The sequence below is a fragment of the Myodes glareolus genome, chromosome 3 (assembly GCF_982192425.1).
Source record: "Myodes glareolus chromosome 3, mMyoGla1.1, whole genome shotgun sequence".
Taxonomy (NCBI): domain Eukaryota; kingdom Metazoa; phylum Chordata; class Mammalia; order Rodentia; family Cricetidae; genus Myodes; species Myodes glareolus.
The window spans coordinates 2706710-2720968 of record NC_142028.1 but is presented as its reverse complement, the minus strand read 5'-3'; the positions used below and the strand labels follow the sequence as shown (position 1 = coordinate 2720968).

At 36.5% G+C, this 14259-nt stretch overlaps 1 protein-coding gene across 1 annotated transcript in view; it reads left to right on the top strand.

The window, feature by feature from the left end:
* LOC125399368 (uncharacterized) overlaps positions 1–13547 on the top strand; it is a 50604-nt gene extending 37057 nt beyond the window's left edge. Inside the window, 5 exon segments of the mRNA XM_087903906.1 lie at positions 9479–9605; positions 9802–9862; positions 10881–10927; positions 11003–12434; positions 13022–13547. Of these exon segments, the coding sequence (XP_087760032.1) occupies positions 9479–9605; positions 9802–9862; positions 10881–10927; positions 11003–12434; positions 13022–13445 (2091 nt within the window). The 3' untranslated portion in view covers positions 13446–13547.
* The last annotated feature ends 712 nt before the right edge of the window (positions 13548–14259 follow it).

The following is a 14259-nucleotide window of genomic DNA, read 5'->3' as shown; positions in this document are numbered from 1 at the left end:
TCCTTTAATCTATGACCATCTTTTCCCTCCCAAGCTTAGATACATTTATACACTGTGACCCATTTACAGGTCTTTTTATCTGAATCTGCCTATTTGCACATTTGCAATTATTTTCTGACCAGAAGCACTTTTATAAAAATGCTAAACAGGCATGGCTAAGACCAAATTCTCAGCCCTGCCTGCTTCCTCTACTTAGTCCACAGAGCAGAGCAATGTTTACTGCCTGCTCTGTGAGCCATTCTCTCTGCCCCAGCCCCAGGGACGTGGAGTGTCTATGTCTCCATTTAACAATTTGTAACATGCTGTATACAGACCCTATTTAAGTGTAGTACCTCCCTAAAGAGTCAGAGCTATTTTAGCCAGCACAAGCCTGGAAGCTGCTCTGTAAAAAATCTGTGCATTCTTTGTTACTAACACTGAGTCAGGATGACTTTTCTTATAGGAGCTGTGGCACCCTTGCTTGCTGCCAGCTAACAAAGCCCATCTTGAAAAAGATGTCGTTACCAAGAAGTCTTGCTTAACTCTGTTCTTTTGTGTCTAGATTTTTTAAAGTTCTATCAGGTTTTATGTTGATGCAGTTGCCTCATTTTGGCTCCATTTTGTTGATAGAGGCTGCTTGTTTGTTTCCTGGCTGCCCAGAAATAATTACACAAAAACTATATTGTTTACAATACTGCTTGGCCTATATCTTTGGCTTCTTCTTAAGTAACACTTACCTCTTAAATTAACCTATTTTTATTAATCTGTGTATTGCTACATGGTGTGACCTATTGGTAAGGTTCCATCTGGCATCTGTCTCTTTTGGCAGCTACATGGTGTCTCCCTGATTCTCCTCTTTTTCATCTCTATCTTTGCTTGGAATTCCCATCTTGCTCTATTATGTGTTGCCATAATCCCAAAGCATTTTTTTGTATTAACCAATGGGAATAAAAGATATTCACATCTTACAGAGGGGAATCCCACATTATCCTGGAAGCTACAACTTTATTGATCCTAGAAACTGCGATTATCTTCTGTTTTTGATAAATAAAAGTTTGAGTGTCCTCCATAAGACAGTCAGAGCCTAATCTTGCTGTAGCCCTTCCAGCCCAAGTCTGGGTTCATTCCTTGTGGCCCCATCAGGTGGTCTTAGCTTGGTACATAAGCACAAGTGCTTAGAATACTTCATGAAAAATTCATATAGAGACCATTCTGTGATATTTTTGTCCTAATCTTTCTTATTATCTCCATGTCCTGAGAAAGTATGTAGGCAGAATTACAAAGGAATGAACTAATTTCCTGTACAAAATACTGCTTGTATTGGATGGTTCTTACTGATGACTCATTCAGGTCTACATTAATAAAAAACAAAAAGAAAGAGATGAACAGTGTAGCTGCAAGTTTATCTGCCATCTGCCAGCTCCCAAATGACCATTTAGAAGCTTATATTAATTATAAATATTTGGCCAATGACTCAGACTCGTACTGGCTAACCCATATTTTGTATATATCTGCTTGACTACATGATTTATGACTTGTTTCCGCACATCTTGTTCCTCCTGCTGCTCTTGGAGTCTCCTTGACTTCACCTTCTTTCTCTCTGTATCTTTTCCTATTTCCAAGCTTGCTATATTCTGCCCCGTCGCAGGCCAAAACTGCTTTTTTTCATCAACCAATAAAAACAACAGATATTTACAGTATACAGAAGGACATCCCACATCAGATGAGTCTGTTTTGTTAAGAAAAACAATAGTAAGTAGTTTCATATGGCTATCTAGTGGTAGAAAAGTGCAGAGATTATCAAGGTTTAGCACCATTAAAGGGAAGAACCTTGGTGTATATTTGAAGCCTAGGAACATGCTCTAAGTGTAAGACTGCATCTAACTAAGGCCTTAATTCTTGGAAGGAGTATGTAAAATAATTTCTTTTTCCAGGAGCAACATCATACAGAACTTGCAGCAAATTTGGTCCAAGATTTGTAGGGTCCATCAAATGTTGGCAGAATTACCTATGCCATACTCATTCAGGAAACAAAAAAGGTGCAAAATATAAAGGTCATGGGTTCTTCTTTTCTGGTCAGTACATCACTATTTTTACTATCTATGGTTGGCAAAATTAGAGCCCTAGTGAAGAAGAGATTGTGAGAGCTCATTACATGATGTGGTGGATTTGAAGGTGGGTCACATTCCAGACCTGAAAATGCTGAGATATCAAAGCTGTGAGTCAGCTGTCTTGGAGAACTGCGTGGGAATGGGGAAATAGCAAGAGTGAGATGCACGAGAAGTTGCAGGGTTTTGTATGATATTTTGATCTTATTTTGATAAATCATGGTTGGAGTCAGAGAACAGAGCCAGCTATTTACTGACCAAAAAATACCATAGAGGTTTGGATGACTGTCAATAGTTGGGAAACAAGAACTGGTAATGTTGCACTGAGCAAGGATCTTGACCTTTTTTGGATAGAAGAATGAAAGAGCAAGAGTCACTGGTGGCTTCTCCACTGTTTCTCTGATCTTTTGGTTTTTACCTCTGATATCTGACTTCCAAATTTTATTGATAAAGATTAATTAGTTAATGTTTCATCTGGTCCCCTAAAAGATATGCTTAATAAACAGATAGGGGTAATTAAGACCTCTAGATATAGATTGCACGGTAGTTTATTAACCTTAAATAATTTAATGCCAATGAAAAGGAAATGGCAGCTGTGGAGAAAGTTAAAAGTTATAACCTATTATTTTTTATGTAGACAAAAGGGGAAATGTTGTGGAACATTAATTGAAGATGTCTTACATCCATTTATGCTGTGGAATATTTGTTTAATGATATAAGAATGTGTTGCCTTCCTTTTTTGTTTCATTTTTTAAACTCTGTAAAGCTGTGTTACTTTTTCTGCCTAAAACACCTGATTGGTCTAAGAAAGATCTGAATGGCCAACAACTAGGTAGCAGAGGGATCAGCTGGGATGTCAGAGAGAATAAATAAAAGCAGGAAGAGAAGGATTGAGAACTAAGAAGAGTAAGCGAAGAATGTCAGTGACTAGCCATCTAGCTTCACAGTTAGCCACAGAGTAAGAAGTAAAGAAAGGCATATAGAATAAAGATAAAAACCCAAAGGCACAAGGTAGATAGAATAGTTTAAATTAAGAAAAACTGATTAGAACCAAGCTAAGGCTGTGTATTCTTAGGTTAGAATGATCCTCCATGTGATTTATTTAGGAGCTGGATGGTGGGCTCTGAAAAGAGTGAAAGAGTAAAAAAATCTAACTACAGGATGAATCATCTATGGGTATATGCCCATGACTGGTACAACAGCATCCTGGGGTAGATCTATTCCCAATTTTCTGAGGAACTGCCATTTTGATTTCCATACTAGCTCTTCAAGTTTGTAACATTTTTCCCCAATAGATAACCAGAGTGATATAGCTAAAGTGGTGCTCAGCTCATGCTTGTCTATGTTTTAGGAGCTTTTCTCTGACTTGAAATCATTAGACCTGTTCATAACCCAGTATCTGAATTGGGTGGCTCAGAACCACCATTCCAGTCTCAGGGGATCTGACACCCTCTTTTCTCTCTTTTCTTATATGTCACCTGTATACACATGGAAGACATTCTTTCTCACATAAACATATACAAAATTTGGGAATAAACTACTCTTCAAAAATACTTGTGACTCATAAAACAATTAGAGCAAAACAAGTTGCTTTAGGTGGATAATTCAAATCATTCACTGCCTCTTTCAAAATGTTTTATTTTGCATTTGGTTTCAAAAAGTTTTTATTTCCTCACTCTGATGCAGACTTACAGTCAATCTTCAGTCATAGAAAACAAAATGATGCCGAAATTATCTTAATCAATATAATTTTCTTTTTATAAAAGTATGAGATCCTTTTAGTAATCAAAACTGTTTTATAAAGTTAAATCATCAGAAAGTCTTATGCAAATTTCTCAATTTTATGGAACACTCTCCTTGCCCAATCCATTTTCTATTATCAGCACAGGAGAGAACTAGAGTGCATAGGATGACTGCTGGCCAGTGATTTCTTCTTATTTAATTTTGGTTATTATCTTATCATTCTTGTTTAAAGAACCCTGGTAGACCTGTCTTTGTGTCTTGTTTTGCCTATGGTACAATCTATATTGTTGATTTTATTAATTATCATCTATATTTAATGTTGTTTCTCTATACAATGATAGATCTTCATATTCTTATTCAGAAAATTTACTATATTATGAGGTCCCTGAACGTTTCTTGGTTTAGGAAGTTTTTGTATAGAAATAATTTTAGTTTTCTCTTCTTGATCTTAGAGGCTTATTTTTCTGCATTTCTTGACCTATCTGTGTTTTCCAGTTTCATATTTGATATGGTTAATATATTGATTTTGTGTTCAAAATATCTTCTCATATATTATCATCTCTACCTTAATTTGCTTCAGCTGGCAACATGATATATAGTCATTTGAGAGAACATCAATTGAGGCTTTACCCATATCAAAATTGCTACTTACTGTGTTTGGTAAAATTTTGTTGATTGATGATTGATATCAGAAGGCTCTTCTCTTCCACTGATGGTTTCAATACCATAAAGAAGTGGGACTGATAGGAATAAGAAGGCTACCTGAACATGAGAGAGTAACTAATCAAGAGAGAAAGCCAATAAACATTTTTCCCTGTATCTCTTGCCCTCAGTTCCTAGCCCGAATTTTTATCCTAAGCTTCCACAATTGTGGGTGTGATCTGGAAATATCAGTCAAAGAAATATGTTTATTACCTCATATGCTTTTATTTAGAGAATTTAATCACAGCAGGATACAAACAAATTAGGTCAAAATGTGGTACACCAAAAGTGGTTTTCCTTTCCTTTTTTTTTGCTGGGTAGAATGTATGAATATTGTCTTTTGGAGGAATGTGGAAGATATTGGGACTTTAGATGGCAAAACCCATTGAAAACTATATACAAAACTTAATTAACTATTCTTGTAGAACTATGAATTTGGGTGGTGTTAAAAGTAATGCACAGAGTAGAGCTTGAGTTCATAGGATATCAGTAGGAAATAGACTTCATGAAATAATCTATGCGTCATTTTAATATTTTGTTCCTAAATCTTTCCAATTGTCTCCATTCCCTGAGAAACTGAGTAAGGCAAAATTAAAAAGTAATTGAGTGATTTTTTTTAGACAAATATTTGTTTTGTTTGGTGTTTATTACTGATGGTTTATTTAGGTCTATAGTGGAAAAAATGAGTGGTGTAGAAAGAAATGAAATGTCAGTTTTGTGTAGAAAAACAACACTAGAAAGATTGAAATGGCAGTACTGTAGTAAAAAAAGAGGGAGAAAATTTCACGAAGTTTAGAACCATCAAATAGAAGGCCCTTCATATCATTTGAAGCCTGGGGATGTAATTGAGGGAAAGATTTCATTTAAGTCTTCAATTTCTCAAAGGAATAGGCAACTTGATTCCTAATCCAAGGAAGCAATTTCATGCAGAAGTTAGTGGAACTCTGAACCAAGCATGGTAGCATCATAACAACTAAGAAGTCAAATTGTGTGTGGGGGACCCCTGTTGTATTTTTTTTCTGGAAAAAAAGAAAGAAGCAAAATTTATACAACTTGGATTCTTCCTCTTTAGTTTTAGTTTAGCACTGTTGCATCCATCTATGTTTGGCAGTGTCAGTAACCCAATGAAGAGACTGTGAGACTTCTTTTCATGAAGTTGTGAAGATGATGACAGAGTTGTAACTGGATGTTGCGATACCAAGCTATGAGATATCTGTCATGGAGAACTACATATAGGAAGTAGAAGTAGAAAAGGATATATAATGAATAGTGCTATCTAAGCTCTTTGAAAATGAATCCTCACCTGTCTGTGGCAGTGCTAAAGGATTTGTTGTTTGCCCTACTGAGTTTTAGTGTTACCATGAACCTATCTTTCCTCACTTTGTCCATGTTTCTCTCTCTTTTCAAACTTTTTTCTTTTTATAAACAGAGACAGATTTTTTTTATTTCCCAGGCACCCTGACCCAAATAATCAAACAGAAAATATATTAATTACAGCACTGTTTGGCTTATTAGTTCAGGCTTCTTATTAACAAGATCTTTTACCTTAACCCATGTCTTTTAATCTCTGTATCACCACACAGGTTTTGCTTACTGGTATGGTTCTGGTTTGTTTTTCTGCTTTGGCAGCTACATGGCATCTCTTAGAGTCTGCCTACTCTCTCTATATATCTCTTCCAACCTGGCTATATTTTGCCTTGCCATAGGCCAAAGCAGTTTTATTCATTAACCAATAAAAGCAATACTTATGCAGAAGGACATCACACATCATTTTCCTTAAATATATCCCAAATGCAGTTTCCCCTTCCTCTATTCCTCTCAGTCCTCTGCACTATTCCCTTCTCTACCAGATCCACTCTTCATTTCCCTTCAGAATAGAGCAGATATCCCAGAGATATCCATAAAGCTATAAATAGCAAATTTATAAGAAATAAGACTAGGCACATATCGAAGGCTGGATGAGTCAACCTAGTAAAAGGAAATGGATTCCAAGAGCAGGCAAAAGTGTCAGAGACATCCCCCACATCCACTATTCAAAGTTGCCCAAAAACATCCTCCTTTAAATGTAGACAATCATTTATGAACAGTATTTGGGAATATGGGCATAGTTCTCTCCAAACTGTTTTCTGATCTTTATTTGTTTAAGTAATTTTTTGAGTGTGTTCACAACGACCTTTTGGGTGGTCTTGATTGACAAAACACCATTTTCTCTAGAGGGATTCCACAGGTTCTCATCTTCTGTGGAAATGAAAGAAGAACCTCTTTTCCAAAGTAACAAACCTTAGACCCAAATTCTGAATGTATGATACCTTTAAAGTATATATGTTGGTTACTTATCTCCTTTACAGTCAAAAAATTCAAAGAAAACACAATAATATACATAATCCAGACACTCTGTATATAGTCCATCTTTATGTAGCTTATTTGTTTTTATTCTATTGCTTTTTAATATTTATTATCTTAGTCGTTTAATTTATGACTCTATACTGTCTCTTTAAAGACTTTGTCTCAATTTTTATAAAGCATTTATTTCTTTTTATAACCCTCTTTATTCATTTTCTCTTTTCTCCCAAGCATATGTACATTTTTTAAACATACTGTGTGTCTCATTTCGAGGTCATTAATGCATGAATCTGTCCTATTGTGTATCTGTTATTCTTTATTGTTTAGGAAGCTTATTAAAATGCTAAGCACTTCTTATGAATTGTGCCATTGGTAGTGCAAATATGGACTGCTTGCTTGCTCCACCCAGTCTGACAACAAGTTTGCTGTCTCCAAGAGCAATGTACATTGCCCCATTGTCAGGCACACTGGGAATCTAAGTTGCCATTAGCAATCTTCTCACAGGCCCCATAGCCAGTCCTCCAGAAAGAGTCATAGTTCTCACTGGCAGCACAGCCCAGAAAGCCTGCATGTCAAAATGGCACAGCTTTTTTCTGCTATCTCTAAATCAGGAAAACCTCTCTTAAAGGAGCTGCAGCACATCCCCAGTAAGCAAACACATGTGGGAGAATAAATGCAGCTAAGCTTTATTTTTTAGTGTTTAGAATTCCTTTCTAAGCTCTCTGAGATTTCAGTGGATTTTAGTTGGTCACATGGGTACCACCAGTTTGTGGTGGACTCCTCTTGTTAGTTCCCAGCTGTTCAACCCCAAAATAAACACTTTGAAACTGTTAATAAATCACTTCATAACCCATCACCTCTAGCTTCTTATTGGCTAACTCTTACATATTAATTTAACCAATTTCTATTAATCTATGTATCGCCATGTGGCTGTGCTTACCAGGTAAAGTTCTCAGTGTCTGTCTCCAGTGGGGCTACATGACTTCTTTCTGACTCCAGCTTCTTCCTCCCAACACTCAGTTTAGTTTTCCCTACATCTGTTCTGTCCTATAGCTCTGCTATAGGCCCAAAGCAGTTCCTTTATTAATGAATGATATTCATAGCTTACAGAGGGGAATCCCACAATATGAGTTTCTATAGCCTCAACCCATTTTATGTTCTTTGTGCCTACTCTTTTGTACTTGAAACTAATCAGTCAGCTTTCTTCTGTTGCTGTCATAACTTCCCTACCATCATAAACTCTATCACTAAATCACATAAGATTCAGTTGAATTAACTGTTATTTCGTGGTAAGGTGGTTTGGTAGCCTACAGTTTTCATTTTGTTTGTTTACTTTTGAAGACAAGGTTTGTCTGTGTAGTCCTAGCTGTCCTGAAAGTAGCTCTATATACCAGGGTGGCTTCAAACTCAGAGATCCTCTGACTCTGACTTCCATGTCCTGGGATGAAAGATGGGCCAGCATTTCTGGCTTTCTTTGTTTTTATATTGTTGTATGATGGTTTTGTACCTATCAAGCATATGCTGTTGTACTGAACTTCACCCATATCTTCAATTCTAACATTTGACAGGGAGTATCATTATGTTTCCCAGGATGGCATGTATTCATGACATTAAAGCTGCCTGTGCCTTCTGAGTCATTGGATTGCAGGTGAATAACCTTCTTCCTGCCTGTTTTGTTTTGAATTTTTATTTTTTAAAAAGATTATTTAACTTATATGCATGGATATGAACCATGTGAGTACCTGGTCCTTACATTGATTAAAAGATAGTACTAGAACCCTGAACTTGGAATGACAGATAGTTATGATCACCCATGCAAGTTCTTGAGCGCACCTGTATGCAAGATCAGGAGGACTCTGTAGTGTTGAGACATCTTTCCTGCTCTGTGTTGATTATTTGTAATCAGCATATTAATTGCTATTGTTTTCATTTGTCCCTTCATAACTTTTGAAACACACAGTGCCTTCTAAAAACATCTTATTTATATTGTAGTTTCAATTGGGGCACTTCAGGTTTCTTGTAGATGAATAGAGAGTTAAAGTGAATACATAATTCTTTGTAGAAAATTCAGAAAAACCTTAGACTTATTTCTATCTTTTATGTTTGATTGATTTTTACATGTGAAACAAGTATTCAATATGTTTTTCTGGCTGTCCTACAAGTGATTGCATGGACTACACTTATATTCAACTCAGAGGCAGATAGATATACATGCCTCTGCTTCTGAGGGCAAAGACTAGATTCATAATTTAATGCATCCAGCTTTTTCATCTTGTTTTTCTTTTTTGTAGGTAGGAATTACTCATTCATACAATTTCTCTTATCTGTAATCTGTACTGTTTTTCTGTTTATGTATCTTTCATTGTTTGTCAGTAGGGATTTGTCTGGCAAGGTGATATCCCATTCAAAGGGTTCAGAAATGACAGAGGTGAACTTCTTATTCAGTTTGCTTCTAAAGTGATTGGTGATTAAATTATGATGTCTATGTCATGGAATAAGTATGGGGAGCACCAGGATTTTATACCTATACTGTCAAAGAGGTATTCATTTACAGAATTGTCAAAATGATGCTTTCTGTTGTATACATGTTTGGGATATTTTAGAATTCAGTGACCTATGATGATGTGCATGTCGACTTCACTTGGGAAGAGTGGACTTTGCTGAATCCTTCCCAGAAGAGTCTATACAAAGATGTGATGCTGGAGACATACAGAAACCTCACTATTATAGGTAAGACTGAATTATCTTTCATGTTTCAAATAAGAAGAAAACTGTTCATTGGTTAATAGTGATCTTTTATAATATGATTTTGAAAGAAGAATGGGGTAAATAAATCAGGCAAGGTTGTAAGGTTTGCTTTGAATGATAACTACATTTTTTACAATTATTAATATATAACATACATTTTTCTTGCACTATATTTTAGAATACAGTTGGGAAGACCATAATTTTGAAGAACATTTTCAAGGTTCTAGAAGACGTGAAAGGTAATTTTCATGTATAAGCTGATACATATACCTAAATTTCAGATAGGTGAACTGCATTTTCAAGTCATTCTTTTAAGAATGAAGTCAAGGAAACAATATCTTAACCTACATTACCTTTTGAATCATAATAAGAGAGATACACTGTCAAGTTGTCAATCCATTTATTTAATATTCTTATTATAAAAGTTAGACATGTTGAAAAGCTGAATATACCTCTAAAATGCTCAATTACACTAATAATCCATAGAAAATGTTTTTAACCCATATACATGTGACTGTGATAAGTTTAGTGAGGAAGCAGAGTCAGGAATTAAGGGGCAGCTGTTGTGGAGAGGCTGTAATCCAAATACCACAAGTCTATGCAGACAGAAAGTTAAACCCTGTGAACTCACTGTGGAAACTTTATATTTGTTATTCTTCCTTTACTAGGTATATCATATGTTACTCTGGGTATAAGCCACATGAATATAGGGATGTGAAAAGATATAACATATCTCTCTCTCAGAACAAATAGAAGATATGTAGCAGTTCCCATGTTGAGTACACTTGTTGAATTTGATGTACAAGTATACAAGTAATTGGTTTTTTGCCTCATTTTTAATATATCAACAAGCTAATATTTCAGAAAACACAATGAGTACTAGGACTGTGTAAAAACTTCTGTTTCTCCTGGGTCACTTATCAAATGTAGTATCGCTCACAGTATCGGAATGTTTATGAATGCAATAAGAGTAGTAATCCTGAGTTTTTTCAGTTCACGTCAAATATATGAAAAGTCTCAAACAGATAAACGATTCTGTAAATGTGAACCATGTAATAAAGACTGTTATCAGTTATCTTCAAAGATGAAAAGCAAGCTTTAATGAAGGGGAAAAACAAGATTGTAAACTTGGTGATAAAAACTTAATATATAATTTCTCTTTAAAATAGTAAATTGTAAAATTAATTTATACAGATCAAAGTATTCAACACTATATTAACAGAAGTAATGCTTTCAAATGTACCATTATCATTGTAGGCATGAAAAACGTCAAACAAGAGAGAAAATTTCTGCATATACTCAATGTGTTAGAGACAATGCATGTGACAGTCATCCGTACAGGAATGGAAAAGCACACGCTCGCTTGAAATCATGTGAAGAAAATGAGTGTGGTAAAACCATTTCACATCACAGTCAACTTCAAAGGCATAAAAGAAAACAAACCGGAGAGAAGCCCTATGAATGTACTCAGTGCGGTAAAGCCTTTACAGAGAGCATTAGTCTCCGAGAACATGAAAGAACCCATACTGGAGAGAAACTTTATGAATGTAACCAGTGTGGTAAAGCCTTTACAAAGAACAGTAGTCTCCGAGAACATGAAAGAACCCATACTGGAGAGAAACCCTATGAATGTAAACAGTGTGGTAAAGCCTTTACAAGGAACAGTAGTCTCCGAGAACATGAAAGAACCCATACTGGAGAGAAACCCTATGAATGTAAACAGTGTGGTAAAGCCTTTACAAGGAACAGTTATTTCCGAAAACATGAAAGAACCCATACTGGAGACAAACCCTATGAATGTATTCAGTGTGGTAAAGCCTTTATATGTTGCAGTTATCTACAAAGACATAAAAGAACCCATACTGGAGAGAAACCCTATGAATGTAATCAGTGCGGTAAAGCCTTTTCACATCACGGTAATCTACAAATTCATGAAAGAACCCATACTGGAGAAAAACTCTATGAATGTAATCAGTGTGGTAAAGCCTTTACAGAGAACCGTAGATTCCGAGAACATGAAAGAGCCCATACTGGAGAGAAACCCTATGAATGTAATCAGTGTGGTAAAGCCTTTGCATATCACCGCAGTTTCCGAATCCATGAAAGAACCCATACTGGAGAGAAACCCTATGAATGTAATCAGTGTGGTAAAGCCTTTGCATATCACAGTAGTCTCCGAAAACATGAAAGAACCCATACTGGAGAGAAGCCCTATGAATGTAATCAGTGTGGTAAAGCCTTTACAGATCACAGTAGTCTCCGAAAACATAAAAGAACCCATACTGGAGAGAAACCCTATAAATGCATTCAGTGTGGTAAAGCCTTTTCACATCACTGTAATCTACAAATTCATGAAAGAACCCATACTGGAGAGAAACCATATGAATGTAATCACTGTGGTAAAGCCTTTTCACGTCACAGTCATTTACGAAATCATGAAAGAACCCACACTGGAGAGAAACCCTATGAATGTATTTAGTGTGGTAAAACATTTGCATATCACAGTAGTCTCCGAACACATGAAAGAACCCATACTGGAGAGAAACCCTATGAATGTAATCAGTGTGGTAAGGCCTTTTCACTGCACAGTCATCTACAAATTCATGAAAGAACCCATACTGGAGAGAAACCCTATGAATGTAATCAGTGTGGTAAAACCTTTACAGAGAACAGTAGTCTCCGAAAACATGAAAAAATTCATACTGGAGAGAAACCCTATGAATGTATTCAGTGTGGTAAAGCCTTTGCATATCACAGTAGTCTCCGAAAACATGAAAGAACCCATACTGGAGAGAAACCCTATGAATGTAATCTGTGGAGGGCCTCAACCACATTCTCTATTGCTTCAAGGGACAAAGGTAGAGATTGACCTCTGTGACCTCAAGGTGTGGTGGTACATGCCTTTAGTCCTGATGCCTGGGAGGCAGAGGCAGATTGACCTCTGTGACTTCAAGGTGTAGTAGTACACGCCTTCAGTCCCAATGACTGGGAGGCAGAGACAGGCAGATCTCTGTGAGTTCAAGTTGTTGTAGTACACGCCTTTAATCCCAGCGCACGTGCTTGATAACTTACTACTGCTAAGTCCCTGCCTACTTCCGAGGCATCATCTGGGATAATGGGAATTCGGACCAATCCAAGAGTGACACGTCAGAAGCAAGGACTGTTTCCTTTATAAGGGCTGGGTTCCCCTCATTCTGGGTCTCCGCCATGTAAGCTTATGTTCTCCCTCTCAAGACACATTAAAGCTTTGCTGCAGAAGGATCCTAAGTGCCCCGCGTCGTTCTTGCTGGCGAGAAGGTAGCGTGGGACAGTAATCAGTGTGGTAAAGCCTTTACAGATCAGAGTAGTCTCCAAAAACATGAAATAACCCATACTGGAGAGAAACCCTTTGAATGTATTCAGTGTGGTAAAGCCTTTTCACATCACTGTAATCTACAAATTCATTAAAGAACCCATATTGGAGAGAAACCCTATGAATGTAATCAGTGTGGTAAAGCCTTTTCACATGACATCCATCTACAAATTCATGAAAGAACCCATACTGGAGAGAAACCCTGTGAATGTAGTCAGTGTGGTAAAGCCTTTGCCCAGCACAGTGGTCTACGAAGTCATAAAAGAACCCATACTGGAGAGAAACCCTTTGAATGTAATCAGTGCAGTAAAGCTTTTACAGAGCACAGCAGTCTCCAAAAACATGAAAGAATCCAGACTGGAGAGAAACCCTATGAATGTAATCAATGTGTTAAAGCCTTTTCACGTCACAGTTATCTACAAATTCATGAAAAAACCCATACTGGAGAGAAACCCTATGAATGTAATTAGTGTGGTAAAGCCTTCACAGGGAAATGTAGTCTCCGAAAACCTGAGAGAACCCATACTGGAGAGAAACCTTGTGAATATAATCCATGTGGTAAAGTCCTTATATGTCACAGTCATTTACAAATTCATGGAAGAAACCAGACTGGAGAGAAACCTTTGAATATAATCAGTGTGTTAAAGCCTTTACACATCACATCCATCTACAAATTCATTAAAGAACCCATACTGGAGAGAAACCCTATGAATGTAATCAGTGTTGTAAAGCCTTTGCATGTATGAATAATCTAAATCATGAGAAAATATCATACTGCAGATAAACCCTATAAATGTATTCAGTGTGATAAAGTTTTGTACTTTATATAGGAGTAAAACATTTTTGTACAACAATCTGTTAAAATCTTAGAACATTACAATAGACATTGACTACATGAAAAAGATACCAAGGACTTCTTATTTTAAAGCATTTGATCAGATCTTTAGCCAAAATACTTATAATCAGCTACACAATGATTTGGGATTCTCCTCTCTATGCTGTCAATGTATTTTGTTACCACTGTTTAATAGGAAAGCTGCTTTGCGCCTATGGCAGGGCAGCATAGAGCAAGGCAGGAATTCCAAGCAGAGGTAGTGGAGAAAAGAAAGTGGAGAAACGTCAGACTCCATGTATGTGCTGAAGGAGACAGATTCCGTTACTCGTAAATCACAAATTTTGTGGTACAATACAAAATAATTGGAATGGGTTAATTTAAGTTGTCAGAGTTAGCTAATAAGAATCCTGACCTAATTCTAGGCCAAGGAGTGTTTTAATTAATATAGT